Genomic DNA, 23220 nt, shown 5'->3' with positions numbered 1-23220 from the left:
GAAGCCCCAAACCACTACCCCCAACATCCTCCTTTGTCTTTAGCTAAAGACAGTATTTAAGGTGGAGGCTTTGGCCCTTTTGGTGAGTTACTCAGTTTTCCTGGGTTTCTCCCATGTATACAGGTTATAAAGCCTGGTTGGATTTTCTCCTGTTGTTCTGTCTCATGTGAATTTAATTCTTAGAGCAGCCAGAAGGACCTGGAGGGGAAAGGAATAGTTCTTCCTCCCCTACACTGCATGACGTCTCTGGGCCTGCTAAACTGTACGCTGCCTTCATGCAAACGAGAAAAGCGTCTCATCTTCCAGACAGATGCAGCCAGGCACCAAGGTGGCAGCTTGGACAGCTGAGCACGGGCTGAATTTCAGCCCCCACTGAGTCCCCTGCCAGGGCTTTTGTGCAGGACACAAATTATTTGACTGTTCTCAGCAGCCCTGCATGGAGTACCTCCAGGGAACACAGCTTTAACACACTGTACTAGAGCACATCTAACATCTCATCTAACTCTGGTGCACTGCAGTTCTTCAGAGCCTCAGCCTCACTCCGGGGCTAGGGAGTTGTGTTTTGTATTTCTGTGAGATATCTTATTGCAGCTATGAAATCTATTTATTGAAGCCAAGTATCTAACTAAACTGAAAGGACTTCCTCGGCCTCGCTGTGGACAGGGAACCCCCTCAGGGCAGAGAGTGGATTTCCTCCAAGACAACTAAGACAGTGAAGACAGGTCCTGGCACACAGGCCCTCTCTGAGCACATACCTGCTGAATGAAAGAATAAATAATGGCAATACATACTCTGGCCAACTAGAAACAACTCAAATGCTGCATAAAATTTGAAACCCCTTTTTAAATTGTATCAGTGAACAAAGAATTTAGTAAATATTCAGAGGCTAAATCTAAATAAAAATAGGAATCCAGGAAAATGAGAGGAGCTTTGAAGCTGGCTTTTGCCTTAAGGCTATTTGCTAAACTTGATGAAATTGAGCTCCACTTCTGCGGCCCAGGGTTTCACCGGTTTGGATCCTGAGTGCAGACATGGCACCACTCATCAGGCCACGTTGAGGTGGCATCCCACATGCCACAACTAGAAGGACCCACAACTAAAGTATCCAACTATGTACTGGGGGGATTTGGGGAGAAAAAGCAGGAAAAAAAAGAAGATTGGCAACAGTTGTTAAATCAGGTGCCAATCTTTAAAAAAAAAAGTGGAAAAATAGAAAGCATGAAATAAGATGATAGGAATAAAAACAAAGGTATCAGTAATTTCAATATATCTCAATGAACCAAAAGTTCCAGTTAAAAAATAAAGATCATCAGATCAGATTTTTTAAGGCCATATTTGCTGTTTACAAAAGATATATCCAAAGCAAAAGGATAACGAAAAGTTGACAATAGAAAAACGAAAAATATATGCCATATTATATGCCAAAATACATGCCAAATATTAACCAAAAAAATACCAAAAAACACATGCCAAATATTAACCAAACAAAAGCTGATTAATATAAAATATAATATAACATGCAAAGAGCACTATTAGAGATGAAAATAGTCACCACACATTAATACAAAATTTCCCAAAGATATAATAATTATGACCTTGTTTGCATGTAATACTATAGCCTCAACTATATAAACAAATATTAACAGAATTACAAAAAGAAATTAATAAATTCACGGCCTCAGTGAGATATTTGAACAGACTTCTTTCAGTAACTGAGAAAACAAGCAGACAAAAAAGCCTCAACATGAAAAAAGAAAACAGAGATCCACAGAATACACGTTCTTCTGACACACCTACACAACTTTTATGAATTGACCTCATGCTAGAGCAAAGCAGAGAAGACATCTTTCAACATATTTCATAGGATTGATGTCATAAATCCCCTGTTAACTGACCACAATGCAAATAAGTTAAAAATCAATAACAAATGGATATCTAGGAAAAAGACATATGTTTGAAAATTATAATATAGACTTCTAAAAATTACTCATGTGAAGAAAGGAAATCATAATGGAAATAAGAAAAGGCTTAGAACTGAACAATTAAATTATATTTTTATATACATCAATATAACAATATAAATACTCATGCAGTGTGGCTAAAACAGTACTTAGAGGAAAGTGTATAGCCTTAAATTCATATATTAGAAAAGACAGAAGTTTAAAAACAAATGAGTCATCTCAAAATAAACCCAAACAATATTGAAGGAAGAAAATAAAAGCAAGAGCAGAATTTAATGAACTAGGAAACAAATATATAATAGAAAGAATTAATAAAGCCAAATTTGGTTTCTCAGAAAAACTAGAAGAAAAAAAGACAATCCTCGGACAATATTATTCAAGGAAAATAAAAAGAAAGGCAAGGCACAAATTAACATTAGGAACCAAAAAATTAGGGAGCATAACTAGAAATGCTTCACATATATAGATAATAAGACTATAATATAAATGAGTAACTTTCTATGAATAAATTTTAAAACACAGATGAAATGGGGAGATAAAGCATGAAAAAAAATAAGATTGGCAACAGTTGTTAGCCCAGGTGCCAATCTTTAAAAAAAAAAAAAAAAAAAGATCAGAAACAAAACAGGAGTGCCACTATCACTTCTATTTAACAAGGTACTAGAGGTCTTCACCAGTACAATGGGCAAGAAAAATAAATAAAAGTCATAAGGATTAAAAAGGAAAAAGCAAAAAGTAGATTATCTGCAGACTGAAATAATTGGCTCTGTAGAAAACCCAAGAGAATCTAAATTATTAGAAATAATAAGAGAGTTTAGCAAAGTTTCTAAATATAAAATCAATACAAAACAATTACAAAAAGGAAAGAAATCCTGTCACATGCTATAATATGAATGAACCTTGAGGACATGACGAAGTGAAATAAGCCAGTCACAAGAGGCAACACTGTATGGTTCCACCTATATGAGACGTCTAAAGTAGTCAAATTCCTAGAAACAAAAAGTGGAATAATGGTTGCCAAAAACTAGGAGGAGGAGAAAATGGGAAGTTCTTGTTTAATGGGTACAGATTTTCAGTTTTGCAAGACAAAAAAGTTCTAGAGATCTGTTGTCCAACAATGTGAATATACTTAGCACTACTGAACTGTGTACTTAAAAATGGTTAAGATGGTAAGTTTTATGTCATATTTTTTACCACAATTAAAAATTTTAGAGCCAGCCCTGATGGCCTTGTGGTTAAAGTTTGGCACACTCCACTTCAGCAGCCTGGGTCCAGTTCCCGGGCACAGAGCCTCACTGCTCATCTGTTAGTAGCCATGTTGGGGCGGTGGCTCACATAGAAGAACTAGAAGGACCTAGAACTAGAATATGCAACTATGTAGTGGGGACTTGAGGAGGGGGAGAAAAAAAGAGACACAGGAAGATTGGCAATAGATGTTAACTCAGGATGAATCTTTTCCAGCAAAAAAAAAAAAAAATTAAGTATTTTAAAACTCAATTACATTCCTATACCAATAACAATGTATATATTTTTTAAACATGCCATTTGCAACAACGTCAACAAATTATACAATTAGGTGCTTTTATGGCAAAAATGATAACATGTTATTCAATGACATTAAAGAAAACCTAAATAAATGGAAAAATAAACCATGTTCATGGACTGGAAGATTCAATATTCTCCACAAGTTGATCTATAGAATCAATGCTATGTCAATCAAAATCCCAACAAGTTGTTTCGCGGAATTTAACAAGCTCACTCTAAAGTGTCTATTTTAAAATAGGAGGCCAAGATACTCCTGAAAACAAAGAGCAAGCTGGGAGATTTGCCTTACCAGATATCAAGGATTATTACAAAAATATAACAATTAAGATGGCACTGTATTGGCCTAGAAATAGATCAGTCAATCGATAGAACAGAAAAGAGAGCTCAGAAACAGGCCCACACACACATTTATTATACACCGCATTGCAGAGTGGTAGAGAAGGAAAGGAACTTTTAATACATTTTTCTGGAACAATTGTTTATGTGGAAAACAGATTTGACTTCTTCATCACACTATATACAAATACATGGTATTATTCCAACCATATAAAACTCACCACTATCAAAAACCATACATTGTTTACAGATGAAAATATATGTAGTAAAAATTATTAAGGAAAGAAGAAATGAGAAAATTCAATGATCAAACAGTGGTTCCACTAAGAAGGAAGGAGATGGGATGGGGAAGACAACCCAGGGGGTTGAAAGGTAATGATAATGTTCATTTCTGAGACTCAATGGGTCTTGTGTCATTATTCTTCATCTTAGATGCATTCCATAAATCATCCTGGAATACTCTGAATACATAATTAAAAAATGTAAGGGAAAAAGATGGAGAAGAAATGGCCACAGTATGTGTGATAAGAATAGCACTAGCGAACTGGGCAGGGGATGGGGAGTGCCCAGTTGTGGTCCCAGCTCCTTCTTAACTTATAGTTTGCCCTGAGTAGAGGCACTTTCTTCCCTGTAACTTAGTCTTCACCTGTTGAATGGGATCAGTAACACACACTACACATAAATCTTCCAAGGATCAAAAAGACAATGGATCTGAAAGTGCCTTGTGAAAGTAAAAGTGCTATACAAACGGAAAGCAGCATTGTTCTTGACAACTTCATGTTTGCTTGGCAGAGAACAAACAGCTACACTTGTGACTCAGCCCTAAACTCCTCTTACGGGAGACGCTCCGGACACAGAAAAGGGCTGTGGTGCCGCCGCTTCAGCCTCACGGCCATCACGGTGGCTAGATTGGAGGATTAATGTCAGTTATGCACGGAGAGGGCAAAAATGAGCCTCAGCAGGGAGACCTGGGGAACACAGAGCCACGCCTACTGTCCAGCCTGCAGGTGAACTGGACCTCCTGGATCAACCTCAGCAAAGGGACAGGACGTGAAGCCCCCAGCTTACCTCTGAACCTCTCCGTCTCCTCTGAGCCCAAACTACTGCTCCACAGAGTGAGCTCAAAGGGCTCACTTCCAACTTTCCTCGGTTGGAGGCAAATGCAATAAAAATGTGCAGTCTGTGCCCCTCTCCACACCCACTTACACCCTTTGACAGCTGCACTCACCAGATTCCAGTGCAAATACTGCCTCCTCCCACCACCCGCTCGGCAAAAAAGAAAACCCTTTAAAGTCATACCCTCAGAGCAAACGAAAGATTTGCTATTTGTTTGGGGTTTTGTTTTCTTTTTTAAATCCATGTTCCTGTTCCCCTCCACCACTGTGGAGAAGCAGAAGCAGAAGGACACACCTGTTTATTTAGCAGGTGGACTGAGAATGTTTGTTGATCCTCTTCAACCTCCTGGCCTGCCTGCCCACCCACCGGAGCTCCCTGGAAGCTCATGCTGACTGCCTTGCCTGAGCAGCCCCTCCCAGCGGCAGCAGGTCTTCACCCACTGAAACGACTCCTCCTCCCTCTTTGTACCAAGGTCTTCTCCCCGCTGAAAGCAGCGGAGGGGAGAGGCAGGGGTTCCGATTCTCTTTGTCTCTGCAAACCCCTCCCCTTCATTGACTTGCTCATCACAGGTGTGTCTCAGGTGAAGTTGAGTTGCTTTTTTGGGATTTGATTGCTAGGAGCAAAAAAATCCCCTTGCTGACATTCCCTGGGTGTCCACGTCCTGTATCCCTCCTCATAGGACGGGCTCCCTGATGACCAGGGCTGTGGTACCACCACCATCAGCTCCTCCCCAGGAATTCAAGAAAACCAACCCAGACTTCCTGCTCTCTGCCCACGCAAGGGTGCTCACTCCACACCCCAAATTGCCAGCCACTACGGGGCCAGGAAGGTACTTTTCCAGAGGAAGTGGAATAGAGCCAAGGCTTGCACGTGGCTGTGCAGACGGGCAGCTGGAGTTCTGAGTCCTTCCTGCTCCCCGACAGTGCCAGTGCCTATGCCCTGTGGGGCAGCGGAGGCAACTAGAGAAGGAGGAACTCCAAAGGCGACGCTTCCAGCCCTCTGGGGACTGTGCGCACATCCCCACCCTACGGAGGAAGAAGACAACTTAATTCCACACATTTGGGCCTTCAGGGAAGAGGGGCGGTGAGTAAGAGGGGAAAGAAGATGTGACCTCCCTCTGAGGTTCCTACAGAGGAACTTGCCTGGCTCAGACTAGGCCCGGAGGGCAGAGAACTGTAAGGGATGCCCCACTGCCCTGAGACAGTTCACCCCCTTGCACCCCACCTTCCCTACCCAAAAACACTAATACAAACAATGGACTCAGACAATAATTCAGACAATTAGTCATCTTCCCTGCAGGGGGCTGACAGCCAGTCTTGGCTCCAATGGGATAACTGGGGTGATTCATTCTGCTGAGGCTGCAGGGATGGCCTGGCTCAATATTGACTGAAAGGCTTGAAGCTGTGGTGGGCCCAGCCCCAGGGACCCCTACCTGGCCCCCTTCACGAGCACCCCGTGATTCACATGTTCATGCAGCTGCCAGCTCTTCAGACCACCACCCTCAACACAAAGAACCCTGTCCCTGTATGCAGGAACAGACTCCTAAAGCGTGCCTCCCGCCTTTGACTGGGGCCCAGGCAGCACGGTGAACTCAGTCATACCGCACCCTCAGTGGTCTCACGTGGAATGCTTCCCCCAGGCTTTGGGCATGCCAGCTGTGCCTTCTCTGCCCCCACTTCGATGTGGTGAGAAAGTGGACTAGCCTTGCCCCATGGCCCTTCCATCCTTCCCCTCTCACCACATTCAAAGTTAAAACACGTCTTTGTCTTGGGAGACCCCGCTAGGACTCTCTCTGCCCCAATCTGGACCCATCATAGCCTGGCTCAAGCATCATTTCCTTCTCCAAGCCCAGCCCAGAACGCTCTCTCCTGGGGACCACTGAGTCTTCCTTTAAGATGACTTCATCCAGAAGGGGCATCTTTTCTAATTCACAGAATGGCAGCTTATGAGCTAACAGCGGCCTTCGCAGGGTCGGTCCACCATCGTGTGTACCCTCTGTGAGGAAAAAAACAACTTTGTTTTCCAGAGATGCTGCCTCGGCATTTCACAGTGGGATAACCCTGCTCATGCTCAGCCAGAGTCTGGACACTTAGATAAGGACTTGAGTTTAGGATTCCCGCCATAAGTTCCCGCTTTACTTTTCCCAGAGCACCTTTACAATAACCACTTAGAGTGAAGCCCTCAAAAAGTGAATGACCTCCACCCCATTCACCTTCTAAGTAATAGGTTCCTGCTACCCTGCTCTCTATTTCAGGCTCACTTGTGACCCCGGACAGAGGACTGCCCTTCCCCCAGCTCATCGCGCCCCCTTACTTCTGGGATCTGTAAGTAATAATAAATCTAGTGACTCTACTTCCTTTGTGGCGGTGTATTGAAACTGTGCCTTCAATCAAAACGACCCCTGTGGGTTTCACCTCCCTGAAATAGGACCAGGATGCTGAGGGAGCTACCTGCTGCCCCCTTGTGGGTGGCTGGCTCCTCCTCAGTCAGCAGGTCATAATGTGCACATTCTTAATTCAACACACCAGCTCTGGCTTCTCAACACACCCTCCCACCAGCTCCCTCCCCCCCGCCCCCCCCACCCCCGGTGAGTCACTGAGTCACTCCGGGAGGTGACTGTGAGCAAACCGTCTCATGGCTGGTGCAGCACCAAAGAGAAGAGGAAACAGAAATCATTGGGCAACCAGGACACAGGGGTAGATTCGACCAAAAAGAATATTTATTGTACAATTAACAACCACTGGATTTGACTCAGACGAGCCCACTAGAGTGTGTCTCCACTTTGCCAACTTAACTGCAGGCCTTGAGGACTTCATTGTATATCATAGCCAAAGCCCCAAGGAAGGTGACATATTCCTGGAAGTTCACCACCTGGTCCTTGTTCTGGTCCAGGTCATCCAACAGCTTTGCAATTTCCGAGTCCTCCAGCTCCTAACGTGTTAGAATGGGAAATCCAGACTCAGTGGTGACAAGACCCCTGGGTCCTCTCCCTTCCTCCTCCCAGGCAGCCCTCTCTCAGATAAGTGGCTCTGTGCTCACTTGTCACCAAAGCCCCAAGTCCACTTTGGGTTCACTCGGCTTTACTGGTCTGCTCCTGCTCCTCACTCGGGGGAGTGAAAACCAGGCTGAGAGGACCCCCTACCCCCTCAGGGGAGTGGACCAATGGGCTCAGTGAGCATGTGGACCAGGGCCCCAGAAGGTGGGTAGATGTGAGTCAGATGCCCCGGCTCCTCCCCCTCTCCTAATCCTGCTTCTACAGGGCCAGGGGTGGGATGACCAGCCTGGGGAGGCTCACTCACAGCGCCAATGGTGAGCTCCTTCTGGATCAGCTCCTTCAGCTCACCCTTGCTCAAGGTGTTCTTGTCGCCCTCCCTGCTGGAGTACTTGTGGAAGATAGCCACGAGGAGGCTGATGGCCTGATCCAGGGGGCACGCCATGGCTGAAGGCTGGACTCAGAGCTGGGGGCAGAGGGGCTGGTCAGCAGGGGCTTCCCACTCACCCAACACCCCAGGAGCTCTGTCCCCTTCTCCTCGACCCCCACGCACTCCTTTTGTCTGCCTGCCTGAACCACCCAGCCTCAGGCACACACAGGTGGCCTCAGGAGACAACCCAGGGCTTGAAGGGGAGCGAGTGGGCAGACTCTAGGTTCAGGAGATCAGCGGCCTGAGGGGGACACGAGGAGAGGTGGTGCAAGGATCCTAAAGAGCAAATAGGGCCACCGCTGAGAACTCCAGGGGTTCCAGGAGAAGTTGGGGAGGATGGGGGGCGGGGAGGTGGAGGCAGCACAACCAGCCCCACACACAGCCTCACAAGACCACAGCTGCGGCGTTGACACACCCAGGCCACACCCTCCCGCGCCCCAGCAGAGCGCGGGGAGCCGCCCCGCCGCACGCCCAGCCCGGGGCTGGCCCGCCGCTCCCGACCCTCCCGCCGGCCCAGGGGCTCGCAGACGCCGCAGCGGGATCCCGGCGCCGCCCGCAGAGTCCGCAGCAGCCCCCCGGGGGCAGGCGGCGGCTGGGCGAAGGCGGGGGCGCCGGGCCGCGCTGGCGAGAACTCACCCGGGGCCGCAGCGAAGCGCAGACGGAGCGGTCGAGGTGATGCGCTGTGTAGCCGACCGGCCGCCCGCCTTATACCGGCCGGTGTGTCCACCCTACCCGCCCAGGGCCCGCCCCGCGCCCCACCCCGCGCCCGTGGTTTACACAACACGAACACCCCCGGCCCCTCTCAACTTTCCACGCCTCCTGCCCCGGGGTTGTTCCGCGTTCCGAGGGTGAGGAAGCCTGGCGGAAGGATGGGGGCCCCTAGTGGAGACCCCCCGCAAGCCCAGTGACCTGGAGCGCCCCCTAATCTCCATAGCTCAGTTTGCCCACCGTCGTGAGACGTGTGACACGGGGGTGGGGAGGTGGAGGGCATGGGGGGGCGGGGCGCCTAGAGGGTGTTCAGGGTCAACCCTAGATGAAGGAGAGGACCAGCCAGTGGTCTACAGGATATGATTTAAAGGACGTCTAGAACATCCATCTCCCAGCAAAAATAAATTCCTACCACCGCCCCCACTCCCTTCCCCCGGCGCCTGGCATTCCACCCGGAGCCTCTTGCCCACTACTGTGCACACACGCCTGAGCCGAGCCTTGTAAGCATCATTAGTTATTCACCCTGTAGTGAAAATCTTTTTCAGATCCTGTCCTGAGAAATGATTTTGATAGGGAGAGGTGGGGAGAGCAAAAAGCACTGGACCCCAGAGATGATTGGGGTGGGAGGGGCTGGGGTGGGACTTGCGGCTGAGGGAGATATGGAGGAGAGGGAAAGGGGGCTGGCCTGGAGCCAGAGCCAGACTTCCCCTTTGCATTGGTGTTGCAGGGTGGCCTCCAGCAAGCTGGTGACAAATCAGACTGGCTTGTGCACCACTTCCCTCCGTGTCCTCACTCTCAAAGCACTTTCCCTCTTAGCTTTCTCTGCATCTCTGCAGCAAGCAGAAGCCTGGCCCAATCTCCCCATTTTCCAGAACGGCAAAACTAAGCCCAGGGTCTAGCGGGTGGCATAGTGGTTAAGTTTGCATGCCAGCTTTGGCTGCCCCAGGTTCACCAGATCAGATCCTGGGTGCGGATCTACACACCACTGATCAAGCCATGCTGTGGCAGCATCTCACACAGAAAAACTAGAATGACTTACAACTAGGATATACAACTATGTACTGGGGCTTTGGGGAGAAAAAAAAAACGAGGAAGATTGGCAACAGATGTTAGCTCAGGGCCAATCTTCCTCACCAAAAAAAAAAAACCTAAGCCCAGATAAGCTCAATGATGTCACACTGTAGAAGGACAAGAAGTGGGGTGGAAGCCCAGGACCCTAATGCCAGAGACTGTCAACCCACTCAAGGAGAAGATTTTCCTTGCACCCTATCCCCAGCCAAGGTGGACAAGATGTCTTCAAAACCAGCCTCCAGACACCTGGAATGGGAAATCTTTATTTGATTTGATGGGAGAGAAGTCTGAAGCAGGGTCCATCTGAGAGGGAGAGGAGCGCAAGGGGCCACAGAGGGTCTGTGAGAGGAGCTGCAGAGGCCAAGGGCAAGGAGCTGAGCCCCGGTCACTTGTTGTCCTCCAAGAAGAAGTCGTTATAGGCCGTGCACAGCGTGGTCAGGAACACTGAGTACTCCTTGAAGTCAATCTCCTGGTCGCTGTTTTTGTCCAGGCTCTTCATCAGGTCATCGATACTGCTCTCCTTCCTCTTCTTCGAGGACCCAGGAAGAGGAACAGGTCAGCCACACCGCCTTGCCCTGCCCCACTGCTGTGTGTGGTGCCACCCATCCCCTGGGAAGGCAGCCTCAGGGTGATCCCCAGCTGGGTCAGCAACCGTCTGAGCATCTCGACCCCCCCCCCCCCCCCCCCCCCCCCCCCCCCCCCCCCCGAGTCTCCCCTCAGCCCACACCCAGTACAGGGCCTGGCACCAAGCAGAGGCTCAGGGACCTGACTCCTGAATCTAAATAAATCACAGCAGGAAGGCTGGTCAAGCCTCCCTTCTCTCAACACTGCACCATCCAAAGAAATAATGGTCTAGATTGTATATAACACCTAATAGAAACAGGTCGGTGACTATGCGGCCTGAGCATGATGCCTGTCTCCAACTCCTTCTGTCCTTATAGGGGAGAGTTGAGAACTGACCCAGACAACACGTCTCTCCAGGAGAGCAGTGTATTGGAGCTGAGAAACGGTCGAGTCCTTCCTCTCTAGGAGAGCTTGCAAGACAGCTGAGTGGAAGTGAGTGCCTGGCACCCAGTCTTACTCTCTGTCTGGTCCCCTGCCCACCAAGCCCGGCTCTGCCAAGAGGATGGAGACAGGGCCTTCGGGTGGAACAAGAAGAAAATACAGGCACATCCTGCCATCCCCTCTTCAGGGCCCTCAGCTCCAGCTTTTCCACAGGAGACAGAACTTTGAGACATACGGAGATGGAAACAGCCTCTCTGTGACGTGATCTTTGTTCCCAGTCTGGGCTCCTATTATAGCCAGGCCCTCCCCAGGGGCCCTGTCCCCCTGTAACTAACCCCTGCCAGCTCGTGATTCCTCCCTCTGCCCTCATTAACCCCAGGATGCAGAGAGCCTGGCAGGAAGCCCGGAGGGCAAGCCGGGGGACACCCACGCCTGCTTCTCCCCTGCCCACAGGGGCAACTCAGGGGAGCTGCTCTCTGGGGCGGCCCACCAGGGCTCAGGATGTGACAGGAGAGGCCTGCAAGCTGAATTTTAAAGGAAAAAGGGAGGGTGACACACAGGCCTGGCCTGGAATTCCAACTCAGCCTCATACTAGCTGTGGCCTTGGACAAGTTATATAATGTATCTAAGCCTCAATTTTTTCTTAACTGTTAAAATAATATCTTGACTACCTCACAGGCTTTCCCCTCTGTCAGTTATCTCCCTCCCACCATCTCCGTCTGGTAAGAATCAACTAGGTCTCCTTCCAACCTTGTGTTCACAAAGGAGCAGAAAGGTCCTTTTGGTTCCAAGTCAGCACCAGCTGAGAGCCCCTGATGTGCCAGGCGCATGGAGGGGCGTCAGGTTGGGGCCCTGCCCTTGAGCAGTGCACAGCTCGACCTGGACCCCCTGGGTCCCCTCATCCCCCATGATCTCTCATACAGGTTCCACCATGGCTTTGCAGGTCTAGCCTCAACACAGAAGCTTCCTTGATCTCGTTCTCTAAACCCTCACCCAGGCCGTAGTCCACCCTCCAGATGCCACCCTTCCTCTTTCCAGGGAACCCTGACTCACCCTCCAGCACGGAGGTCCAAAGCTCTGTTGGCCCAAGTTGCCCACCTTCTTCCTTTGGTCTCTGTCCGTACCTTTTGGCCACCCTGCTCCTGACTGAGATTAGGGCACCTTGACGGCAGGTGTGTGTCCTCACGCTAGATGTCTATGGAAGCAGAGCTGGGCCTCTCGCCTCACTCTGTCAGTGGTATGGGTGCTCCCCCTCATGGTACCCCCTCATGGTACTCATGGGAGCACTCAGACTTTGGAGGGAGGGGGACAGTCACCTACCTCACCAAGACACAGCTCCTTCTTGATCAGCTCCTTTAGTTCCTTCCTACTAAGGGTCAGTTTGCTGCCCTCTCTCCCCGAATATTTGTGGAAAGTCGTGACCATAGTGGTCAGGGCCTTCTCAAGAGGAGTCTCCATCACGGTGTGTGGCTCTGAAGGGTGAAGGGAAAGGAGACGATTACATTGCGAGGGGAAGCCAGACCTTCTACTCCCCCCACCTCCCAGCCCCTCCTTCAAGGACCAGAGACTGGAACCCGTAATGGGACTGAAATCCACCAACGAGTAGACCCAAATGTGTCGGCGCAGGTTGGACTGAGACCCAAGGCCATCTTGGAACGGCCAGAGGGGTGAGACTGACCAGGCTCGCAGGAGACTGCACACTCTCCTGCTTAGGGAATGTTGAAAAAGGGGTCTAGGGGCAGAGGGATGACAGGATGACCTCCCCAAAAGAAAAACTGGTGGCAGACATGGAGCAGATAAAGGGTAAGGACTTCTCCCTGCCCCGTCCAGCTTGGGCACTCATTTTCCAGAGACAGTCCTCACCATAGTCACCCTCCTGTGCACAGATGCCTGATTGACCTGATAGCAGGGAGTGTCCCATTGTAGAAGTGGGGGACAGGGCAAAGGGAGAGTCCAGAGGTTGGAGGGGGCTGGAACTGGGAGATAAGGTCTCAACAGGAAACTGGGGAGAGGTGATTGGACTTGTCCAGCTGGTCTCAAGTCTCCAGCCCAGGGAACTGCACGTGCAGACTGCCACAAGGCAGTGAGGGGGGCGGGCCTAGTGAAAGCTCCGGGGTCACTCTGAGAGCTGGAGCCAGAGGCTGGGTTTGAATGGAGCCCTCCAGGCCATCAGCACAGTTGCACCCACCAAGGGACAAGGCAGCTGGAGCTCCTGTGACTCAGACTTGAAAACCACTTCCCCCTTAGGGAGGAAGGAGGCAACACCCGAGGAACTTGAGGGGTGCAGGTAAATCTCTGTAGAGTCCTGAGCAAGGAGGAAGCAGCTGCTGGCTCTCCCCTTCAGCCCAAAGCCCACCTCGTGATTCTCGAACTGGACCTGTCGTTCATCTCCCACCACCCACAGCCCTCAGCTTCTCCCCACCTCCAGGAGACTCAGCCAGGACCACAACTGAAGGCAAGCGCCTCTGGGTATCTGCAGGAGCATCCTGGCTGGTCCTGGTCTCCACCTCCACCCCTAGAGTCACTTCTCAGGAAATTCTGATAACCCCAATTCCAGATCCTCTGCCCTCTCCTCCCTGAGCACATGCCCACTCATCGGACTGGGCCTTCCTTGGTGGAGGTCACCACAGCTTGTCACCTTCTGGTCTCATCACCCGCCTTGCCCCACCATATGGATGAGCAGGAAGATCAGAAGGAAAGACTCACCAAGGAAAGAGTAAACCAGAGAACCAGGCAGCGGAAACAGGCTCCCTCCCACTGCTCTCTGTCTTTATTCCCTTGCTCCCATCACCAGGAAACCAGGGCAGGGAAAGGGCCAATGAGAAGGGGCCGGGGACATGAGGAAGCCCAGGTGAGAGCCTCTTGGGATGGGGCTGGGGAGAAACCCCCTCTGCCAATCTCACCTTCCTTGTTTCCAAGTGGAGGGAGGGGGGGCACACTGAGTTCACCATGGCACACACATCTTCAGTCCCAGAAACTTTGTTTTCCCAACCAAAAATCAGAACTCACAATCTGATGGGACAACAGAGTGGAGGAGGAGAAAGCGGGCTATCCTGGAAAGAAGACCCAGGAGGTGTGGGCCAAATGCAGGGTATCTCCCCATGCCCTAGGCTGCTCTCCACACTGGGGCCCTCCACTCACACCAAGAGCGGAGCAGACACACCTCAAGATGAGAAGCAGTGGGGGGCGATGGTTCCTGCCAAGGGCATTGTCAGGGTCATTAGCTAGTATGGAGCCTAAGATTTTTAAAGGGCTTTTAAATGAGCGATTTCTTCTAAACCTCACTCATCTTCATGGGAAAGAATTCACAGAGACTCTTGAAATGGAGGACTGAGAATCAAGGATTGAGGAGGGGATCTGAGAAAGGGTGGGGCTGGGTGATGGGGTAGAGGTTGTGGGTTGGGGGCAGCAGGATCAGGGTGCAGTAATGAATGGGGTAGGGGTCAGAGAGAGTTGCCTGTATCCCAGGAGAGACTCAGACATTGTTCTACTGCCAACCAGTCCAAGTATGAGAACAGAACCGAGTTAGGGGCTTAGAATCTGTCGCTGCTGCAGCCCCACCCTAGCCTGCCTGGGTCCTCCCCCCCAGCCCCCATTCCACTCCCACCCCCGGTTGGCCAGGCTAGAGAGGCAGCAGGGACTGGTCGCTAAGCAACAGGAGTTTCCGAAGTAGAGAGTGATGCAGGAGGAGGCTCAGGGGAGGGCACTCCCGTGGAAGATGGGCAGACTAGGGCGGGTAGGGAGGCGGGGAGGAGGCAAACTTTTTCCTGGATGAAAATTCTACCCAAGTCTCCGCAGTCACACTCTAGGGGAACATCTGAGTCACCTACCCAACTCCTCTGAAACTTGAGAGAAAAACACGATGAGATGAGAAGCAAAGGGGAAGGCTTGGGAGGTCAAGGGAACCAAACCCTCCCTGCCTCTGGACCTGCCCTCTGCTCACCTCTTTCTTAAAGGTCCCCATATCACCCAGGAGGCCTGGAAGTCTAACCTCAATCTCACCCACTGCATGCTGGAGCCAATAGCCTTTAAGGGAAAGCAACATCGTGTCTGATGTGGGGGGGGGGGGGGGGGGGGGGGGTGATAATCTCAATTTCATTTATCAGATCATATGTCTGGAATTTTGTCTCCAAAATTAGGGTCACCTCCCAGTGACTCCCTCACTCCCACCCAGCCACTATCCTCTACTCATCCCTTCTGAGGTCCTTCGTCCTTCTCTGAAGGGGCATGATTCCTAACTGATAACAGATCCACCCCAGAACCTTTGCGGTAGAGAGAGGGGTTAGAGAAGGACAGTATTTTCATGCTGCTGCCAATGGCCAGGTCTCCCTGCACACGGCCTCCACAGACAGGAAGGATTCATCCATCCCCAGGGTTTGAAGCCAGGGCACTGGAAAGCCGTGACAGGACAGGGCCTGGGCTGTAAATTTCAAGACTAAGCCCTCCGTCCCATTCCACTCTGACCTCGCTACTCCCTCCCTGTGACTCAACCCTTTTCCCCATCTCTCCCCCAGGGTGCCCAGACTCCATTCCAGACCCCAACTAGGAACAGATGTGACCTTCAGTCCCATTCCAGCCTCAGTTATAGGTCTCGCCAGAGGCAAGGTTGGAGAGTGGGGAGGGGTGAGCAGGCTGGCTAAGATCCCACAGCTGGGGCATTCCAAGCCTCTGCGGGTCTCTTTCCCCCTGCCTTCGGCCCCATCAGAGTCAACTCTATCACACGCAAACACACACGTGCATACACACACCCTCAGTCACCTCACATCCCTCTCCCACCTTCACTAGTCTGCTCTCCACAAAACTAAGCTCAACCACCAGTGCTCCCCACCACCACCCGTACATATTTCTCAGCGCCCCCCACACACACACCCCTAGAGTCTCTCAGACCATCAGCCTCAAAGCTTCCAAGAATCTTTATTGAACTTGCTCTGCATCATACACCCATCTGGAGGAGCCAAGGTGAGGCACCATGCCCACTGCCAACAGAGAAGACCCCAGCTGGCAGGCCCCACCCGCATCTCAGGAGCCTTCATTTCTTCCGGGGCTGCTTATCGGGGAAGCCTTCGAAGAACTCGTTGCACATCATGGCGATGCAGGACAGGAAGACACAGTACTCCTGGAAATCCACCTCGTTGTCCTTGTTGCTGTCCAAGTTGCTCATCAGCTTCTGGAATGCAGCTTCATCTGTCCTTTTCTACGGGGGAAGAGGCTACAGGTAGAAACCAGAAGCCCGGGAGTGGAACCAAGACTAGACCAGGATTCCATCTCCAGATCAGAGCTCAGGAAGGTGCAGCCACCTTTGGGGGCCCAGTTTTGGAACTCCAGCTCTCAGGGCTAAACTAGGATGGGAGGAGGGTTACCCCTCAGATGAGGAAGTCAGAGTATCTAGGTGCAGCTGGAGAAGGGCACCACAGTGTCTTCCCTCAGGGTCATTTTAAGAATCCGATTAGATAGTGGCCATGAAAGCAATCTATAAACTGCATAAAGTTTGATACAGATGGAAGCTGCGATTGCTCTGGGGAAGTCTGTAGATGTGTGAGTGTCTCCCTAACTGTGCCTTCACATCCACGAGCCAAATAGAAACTCGGAAATTGTTCATGGCTGCAATGACAGCAAGAGGCAGACCATCCTGGTTTGCAGATCTCAGCTTTGCACACTACCTTGGGAAATTACTTAACCTCTCTGAGCCTTAATTTCTCTTCAGTTACATTGTGCAAAGCACCTGGCAGAGTGTCTGGCCCGTACTCAGCCCCCTTTCTGCTGGGGGCCAGGAAGGGAGTGGTGGGCACTCTCTCTCTCCACCCCAGGCAGCCACAGCAAGCTCTGCCCCCCTTCCCCATCTCAGTGATAGATGCCAGCTGCAGCTACTGCTCTGCAAGAAGACTGGGCCTCCCAGGGCCTTGCCCTCCTCTGTGGGGAATGCTCCACATGGGGGCATACTCCCAGGCAGTAGGCACTCACCCCCAAAAAGCTGGGCAGCTCCCGGGTCAGCAGCTCCTTTAGCTCTGACTTGTTGAGCTTGAACTTGTCACCCTCCTTGCCGGAGTACTTGTGGAAGGTGGATACCATCACATCCAGGGCCTTCTCCAGGGGGTACGCCATGGTGGCAGTCAGGATCTGGGGGCAGGGTCACAGAGACACCCTTGTCTTCCCACCCCCACTCCCAGTCATGTATTCAGAATGCCTCACCCACCCCCATCCCTCCAGGACCACTTGGTGAGACCCTGCTCCTGCCATCGGGGAGCCCAGAAAGGTAGGGCTCAGCCCCTGGTGGGAAGGGTGAGTGCGGTGGGCAATGTGAACATTTGCAGGCCCACTGCGCGCAGGCTCTGGGCTTCAGGCAGCAAGCTCCCGGGGCCTCCCTCGGGCCATGCTCAACAACAGCGCTTTTTCCATCCCTTATTCAGTCTGTTCACTCCCACAGCTCAGCCCACAGCAGCCCCACCCAGGCCCATTCTTCTCCCTCCCAGCACTGGGCAAGGCTGCTGGAAGCCTGCCCAGGGGCCTGCAGCGGAAAAAAACAGTGGCCTAGCGCCTAACCTAGCATAGGGAGGGGCCGGGTGAGGTGGCAGAGGCAAGGATGCAGGGAAGGGGTGGGGCGGGCAGCCAAGTTCCCTTGGGCTGGGCTGCAGGGTGCAAGGCAGAGGCTCATAGGACACTACTAAACAAAAGCCCACACAGTCGCCTTCTGCCTTCACTTTGCCTCCCTCACCCAAGTGTGCACATGGGCTTGTGCAAACAGAAGCTTTGTGCTTGTGCATACCCACAGGTCACATGCACACCAAAACATACTACAACAGCAGCATATGCAAGCCCCAGCATCCCAGTACCCCTCCGATAGCTCGAACCCAGCCACCTGCACACTTTGCTATTTTTTCTCTCTTGCACGTGCACATACATGTGCACGCATGCACACACATGCACGCACACACACATCCCACCCCAGATCCTCCACATCAGAACCTCACATCTGGACCCACTTAGCACATCTGGCCGCCACCAGCCCCCCTTCTCCGACCCCGAGCCTCGGCCTGACACCCCTCGCATGCCAGTCAGGCGACCACAACTCACCAGGCCAAGAGAGAGGAAGCGCTGAGGAGAGAGGGTTGGGGAGAGAGGAAGAGTGGGGAAAGCCCAGCGGTCTGACCTATTTATACCCTGGCCAGGCCCTGCCCATGACAGGGGATGGGGGAGAGGGAAAGACAGCCCTCCTGCTGTGGGCTGATGTGGTTTAAGTGCCTCGGCCCCCTCCACCAGCCCAGCCTGGAAACCCAGCTTCCGGCCCCAGGCTGGCACAGATACAGGTGGACAATGGGAGAGCCCTAGGGGGCACAGGTGGGGGCCTCAGTGGAGTACGCCCCTCCCCAGTGGGCACAGCTCAGCGTGAGTTTTAGGGACCTGGAGGAAGGGGCGGTTTGTGCCTGGAGTAGAGGGACAAGGAGGGAGTGGTCCCACCCAGCAGCTTGGAAAGGGGATCCAGGGGTCGTGGGTGACAGGTAGGATATTGTCCTGGAAATGTGGCTGCCCAGAAACTAAGGGAGGGGACCCCAGGCTCAGTGCTGTAGGACAGCTCACTCTGCCCTTCTCCCCTCCCCATAGTGCTCTCTGCCATGCTGGGTCAGGCCCAGGGCAGGAGCTGGGGGTCTGGGATGCGGAACAGGTTAACACCCAAAGGAGACCTTGGAACCAGACAGACACATCAGTGGAGAAAGGTCTGGGTGAGGGAGGGATGCAGTGGGGAGTGGGAGTCCAGCGTGGAGGCTCAGAGATGCACTGAAGGCACCCAGAGCGGGTGGGCTGGGTAGAGTGTCAGGAGGGGGAGCTTAGAGCTGGGATGGGTACCAGGAATGAAGAATGCAGGTTGGGATGGAAAGTTGGAGGTGAAATGGCACAAATGGGGGAGGAAAGGATCAGGGTTAACCTCTCAGGGTGGGGTATGAACTCAGGGATTGAGTGGGGGTCAGAAGTTGGGGGTGAAGCCCCTCAGGTGGCTGTGGCTTCAGGGCTGGGGTCTGACTCAAGGTATCCCCTTCCTCCTCCAAAGCAGGGCACCCCTCCCTGGCTGGGTGAGCAACACCCTGATCAGACGTCAGACACCCTAATCCTATTAGTGCTGCACTCTGGGCTCCCTCAGCAGGGGGCAGGAACAAACCCACCCCACCCCCAATGGCCCCACCCTCAGAGCATCCTGTCACGAGGACTGAGCTCCACCCCAGCGAACCTCAGGCCGCCCTCTCATGCTCCTTGACAGCCCAAGGGAGCTTCTTCTTCAAAAACCCCAGAAAGAGAGAGAGAGAGAGAGACACCCCCCAACCTCCCCTGGACATTGTCCTTGTGTGGACCCCACCCCCTTTTGCTGGGCCGTTGAGACCATTTCGTTTCTGCAGGGTCTGAAACTGCGCTCAGCCTCCTGTCCTCCCATGGAAAAGGCCAGAGGGGAATGAAGACCTCAGCGGGTCTCTGACTCGAGGCCCTGGCTCTTGTCGCAGAAGCAAACCAAGCCAAGTGACACCAGTTCTTTATTAGGAGTTAAACAGGCCCTTTCCCATCATGGTCTCATTCATGCACACACTCTGCTGGGCCTCAACAGCCTCAAACCCATCACCATAGGAAGGCAGCGGCTGGCTGCTCTCCCCATCACTAGCTGTGATCCTGGGGAGGTCCCCTCACATACCCCGGCCTCGTGGGTAAAATGGGTTAACATATCAGGGGCAAAGCTGAGAGATTCCAGATGGAGAGAGTACGGGAGTGGGGTGGAGTGTGAGTGACATGCCCAGGACCAGCTCAGCGCAGAGATGGAGCAGGCCCCAGCAGCCCCCGTCCTCTGGCCGGCCCTGTCCACTGGAGCAGAGGCTACTGGGGGCAGGGGGGCTCTGGGGGACCGTCCTTGAAGTAGTCGTGGCAGTAGGTGCAGAGGCAGGCGAGCGAGCGCACGTATTCCACAAAGTCCACCTCACAGTCCTTGTTGGTGTCCAGAACACTCATGAATTTATTGTAGTCACACTCCCGGAACTCCGTCTGTGAGGGAGGGGTGGGGTGAAGGGGCAGGTTGAGGAGAGCACAACAGCCTTGTGTGCATGCATGTACGTGCGCACGCGGGCACGCACACACACACACACACACTGCTTCCCTCCCTCCCCTCCTGGCTGGTCTCACCCAGCCCAACCCACACCTCTTCTGGGGGCCAACCTCACCTACCCATTCTGATAACTCACCCATGTTAACCCCCTCCCTAATCCTCCTCCTCCTCCTCCACCTCATTCTCCTCCTCCTCCTGGGATCATTTATTGAGCACCTACTATGTGCTCCTGAGTGCCTACTGTGTGCTAGACCTTCTTCACCATGATCTCGCTCATCCTCCTGACAACCTTGCAAGGCAGCAGGTATGATGACTGTCACCCCATTTTACAGATGAGGAAACTGAGACGCCTGCTGTGTCAGCTCTCACCCAGAGTCCTCTCCCCAAAGAGCAGCCTCCACCCCTCCTTGCTGTCCTGTGCACAGAGCTCATCCCCAGGTCTCTCCTTGCAGAGACTCTCCAAGCAGTGCTTCCCTGCGGGCTGGTCACCCCGGTACTCACCGGGGTCCAAGTGGGCAGCTCCTTCTGTAGCAGCTCCTTGAGCTCTGCCTGGCAGAGCTTGTGCTTGTCCCCGCAGCGCCCCGCATACTCCCGGAAGGTGCACACGATGGCAGCCACCGCCTGCTCCAGAGGCCTGGCCATCCTCACTGTCACAGAACAAGGATGTGAGTCACGGCAGAGGCCCTCGCTGCCCCTCTGCTCACCTCTGCCCTCCGTGTTCCCGGGGACTGCTCTACACCTGTTTTGATCCCCACCAGGCTTCTGGACCCACAAGCTCCTCTGAGAGGACCTCCGTGATCACACCAGCTGCACTAATTTGCTTCCCTACTGCTCCCCGTTGTGATTTCCCTGGACAGAGGTCTCATTTCCGCAGCATCACTGCAAACCCCTCAAGGAGAGTGCCCCCAACACCACCTGCACCCCCTAACACAGGGGCTCCCTCGGGACTCCCTGATTCCCTCCACCTTTTCTCATCCCCAAAACCCAGGAAGGGCTCAGTCCCACACTGCAGCCCCCATGAGATACAGCCCCCTGGTCCTAGAAGCCTCCCCTGCTTCAGAACCCCAGAGCTCCTTCTGTAGAAACTTGCTCAAGGAGGCCCTTGCCCCTGTCCCTGTCCTCAGGCCCGTGGAGAAGCTGGACATTCTCAGGGAGTGTCAGTCCAAGAGGAGCACCCATCGCCTCACCACCATCCCCTCCTCTTGATCTCTCCTCCTCCAAACTCAAGGAAGCTGCATCCAAAAGAAAAACTTCTGGGATCCTCTCTGCCTCTCACTAGCTGTGCAACCCCAATTGAGCCATTTACCCTCTCTGAGTCTCAGATGCCTTTTCTGCAAAATGGAGCTAATCTCACCTCACAGCCCTAGTCAGGGACCTGAACCACATGGCCTCTAGAGAAAGCCAGCTGTGGTATTTACCAATCTGTGATCTGCCCCACCTGAGGCCATCCCCCTGTGTCCTGGGGATCTTGAGACAGAAGGCCCTGCATAGGGGTACACTTCAAGAAGGAAAGCCCTTCTCGAAATTGCCCACCCCCTCAATTCCACTGTCCCTTCCTTTCGCCCTTCTGGAAGGATGCCTCCAGCCTGGGAAAACCCTAAGGCAGCCAGGAAGGCAAGTGTTGTTTCCCTGTGAGCCCAGTGACTCATTCCTTGTTCCCCCAGGGGCTAGGCGGCTGGTGATGCAAGGCTGCCAGGGCCAAGGCTCTCTCCCTCATGAGTCCCCCTCTGCTGGGCCCTATGGAACAAATGGTTGGCATGGTTGTGTTTGGGCGGGTGGGCGGAGATAAGAGGAAGGGGAGCATAGGACCAAGCACTGCCTGCGGTCTCACTCTGTGACAGCCCAGGATTGGAGCTGGGTGTCTGGGGTCCCAGGAGAGGAAAGGGCCGTGATCCCAGGGAATAAGGAACTTCAGAGGTGCTGAGCTGCCCTTCTGGGCTCCTGCCAGCCTGCCTGGCGCCACCACTGTTGCTTTTTCAGAAGCTCAGTGCCTGGAGACTGGAGGGAATCCTCTCTTCCCCATGCAGCCCTGGCCTGTCTCAACCCGTTGGCAGGAATGAAGGAAGGAGGCAGGGGGAGGGAGAGGGAGCTAACTGCGGGTAACGCCAACCCTTTTAGCCCATTGCCCCCACCCCAAGGCGCCACCTCAGCTCTGCACATCTCCTATCCCAAGCTTCCTGATAGCCCCTCTCTGTACAAGGGAAGCCCTCACATCATCAGTCCCTGCTGTGGTCATCCCTTTGCCCCCATGCCCAGACCCTGGGCCAGGAGACAGACCCTGAGCTGCCCGACACCCAGTCCAGGGAAGGACCCAGCTGGCACTCACCACTGGTGCTGGCGTTTCAGCTGCAGCATCCTAGAGATGGGACATCCCTATTTGTAGCCTCCCAAGGAAGGAAGAAAGCAATTATGGAGCCCAAGTAGGTCAAGCTGAGGATGCCCCAGGGCTCCCCTTCCATCCTTCACTGGGCAGCCACTATTACAGGCCCCACCCGCCCACCTACCCATGCACACATCAAAGGCCCACTCTGGGCCTCAGACACCGCCCTCTTCATCCTCCCTCCACCCTCCGCCAGAGCTGGGAACTGGGGCCAGCCTTCTGCCCATCTCCTTCCAGCCTAGTTGGAGGAGATGGACTGGGTTAGGCCATCGTATACACCTCCTATCTCTTCACTGTGAACAGGGATCCCAGAAGAACCAAAGTGGGGACACACTTCAGCCTCACCCCTAGAGAATCCTGTGGCAGAGGGGATCTTGGGGAGCATCGGGTTAAGCCCCCTCATTTACAGGTGAAACAACTGAGGCCAGGAGACCCACCCTCCCTGCCTGATCTCCAGATCATGGTCCTTGGTGGCTTTGGGCTGTACGCTGCTTGCTTCCCTGGGGAGATCATCCCTAGGACGTCTCCGAAGTATAGGAGGAAGGTGTGTTTCTCCTGGGGACACTTCCAGCAGGCTAGGCTGAGTTCTCCCCGCAC

The 23220-nt window shown here is 52.8% G+C and overlaps 4 protein-coding genes across 5 annotated transcripts; all 4 read right to left on the bottom strand.

Moving 5' to 3' along the window:
* Nucleotides 1-7655: 7655 nt before the first annotated feature.
* Nucleotides 7656-9148, bottom strand: S100A6 (S100 calcium binding protein A6). The gene is made up of 3 exons (XM_046682816.1): nucleotides 9017-9148; nucleotides 8258-8416; nucleotides 7656-7889 (listed from the first exon to the last, which is right to left on the bottom strand). The coding sequence occupies exons 2-3, from the start codon at nucleotides 8393-8395 to the stop codon at nucleotides 7749-7751; spliced, it is 279 nt and encodes a 92-aa protein (XP_046538772.1). The 5' UTR covers nucleotides 8396-8416; nucleotides 9017-9148; the 3' UTR covers nucleotides 7656-7748.
* A 1396-nt stretch (nucleotides 9149-10544) lies between these two features.
* On the bottom strand, nucleotides 10545-12622 carry S100A5 (S100 calcium binding protein A5). Its single transcript, XM_046682770.1, has 2 exons — nucleotides 12485-12622; nucleotides 10545-10685 (listed from the first exon to the last, which is right to left on the bottom strand). Exons 1-2 carry the CDS (start codon nucleotides 12620-12622, stop codon nucleotides 10545-10547), a joined length of 279 nt encoding a protein of 92 aa, XP_046538726.1.
* Nucleotides 12623-16059: 3437 nt separating this feature from the next.
* Nucleotides 16060-18330, bottom strand: S100A4 (S100 calcium binding protein A4). 2 transcript variants are annotated; one of them, XM_046682767.1, is made up of 3 exons: nucleotides 18236-18330; nucleotides 17126-17281; nucleotides 16060-16358 (listed from the first exon to the last, which is right to left on the bottom strand). In XM_046682767.1, exons 2-3 carry the CDS (start codon nucleotides 17264-17266, stop codon nucleotides 16194-16196), a joined length of 306 nt encoding a protein of 101 aa, XP_046538723.1. In that variant the 5' UTR covers nucleotides 17267-17281; nucleotides 18236-18330; the 3' UTR covers nucleotides 16060-16193. The 2 variants fall into 2 exon arrangements, with proteins under 2 accessions (XP_046538723.1, XP_046538725.1); XM_046682769.1 differs by having other exon boundaries at nucleotides 17126-17311; nucleotides 18236-18257.
* A 1336-nt stretch (nucleotides 18331-19666) lies between these two features.
* On the bottom strand, nucleotides 19667-22662 carry S100A3 (S100 calcium binding protein A3). The gene is made up of 3 exons (XM_046682791.1): nucleotides 22570-22662; nucleotides 20745-20890; nucleotides 19667-20182 (listed from the first exon to the last, which is right to left on the bottom strand). Exons 2-3 carry the CDS (start codon nucleotides 20883-20885, stop codon nucleotides 20018-20020), a joined length of 306 nt encoding a protein of 101 aa, XP_046538747.1. The 5' UTR covers nucleotides 20886-20890; nucleotides 22570-22662; the 3' UTR covers nucleotides 19667-20017.
* Nucleotides 22663-23220: the final 558 nt, after the last annotated feature.

This window comes from Equus quagga, chromosome 13, assembly GCF_021613505.1.
Source record: "Equus quagga isolate Etosha38 chromosome 13, UCLA_HA_Equagga_1.0, whole genome shotgun sequence".
Classification (NCBI taxonomy): domain Eukaryota; kingdom Metazoa; phylum Chordata; class Mammalia; order Perissodactyla; family Equidae; genus Equus; species Equus quagga.
The sequence above is the reverse complement of the archived record's forward strand: the minus strand, read 5'-3'. Positions and strand labels throughout refer to the sequence as shown.

Bases quoted from the DNA above. Each gene is read 5' to 3' on its own strand.
- S100A6 (XM_046682816.1), bottom strand. From the start codon at position 8,395: ATGGCGTGCCCCCTGGATCAGGCCATCAGCCTCCTCGTGGCTATCTTC. The intron at 7,890-8,257 runs GTGAGTGAGCCT...CTAACACGTTAG, and splicing joins AGGAGCTCACCATTGGCGCT to GAGCTGGAGGACTCGGAAAT.
- S100A4 (XM_046682767.1), bottom strand. From the start codon at position 17,266: ATGGCGTACCCCCTGGAGAAGGCCCTGGATGTGATGGTATCCACCTTC. The intron at 16,359-17,125 runs GTGAGTGCCTAC...CTTCCCCCGTAG, and splicing joins AGCTGCCCAGCTTTTTGGGG to AAAAGGACAGATGAAGCTGC.
- S100A5 (XM_046682770.1), bottom strand. From the start codon at position 12,622: ATGGAGACTCCTCTTGAGAAGGCCCTGACCACTATGGTCACGACTTTC. The intron at 10,686-12,484 runs GTAGGTGACTGT...TCCTCGAAGAAG, and splicing joins AGGAGCTGTGTCTTGGTGAG to AGGAAGGAGAGCAGTATCGA.
- S100A3 (XM_046682791.1), bottom strand. From the start codon at position 20,885: ATGGCCAGGCCTCTGGAGCAGGCGGTGGCTGCCATCGTGTGCACCTTC. The intron at 20,183-20,744 runs GTGAGTACCGGG...CCTCCCTCACAG, and splicing joins AGCTGCCCACTTGGACCCCG to ACGGAGTTCCGGGAGTGTGA.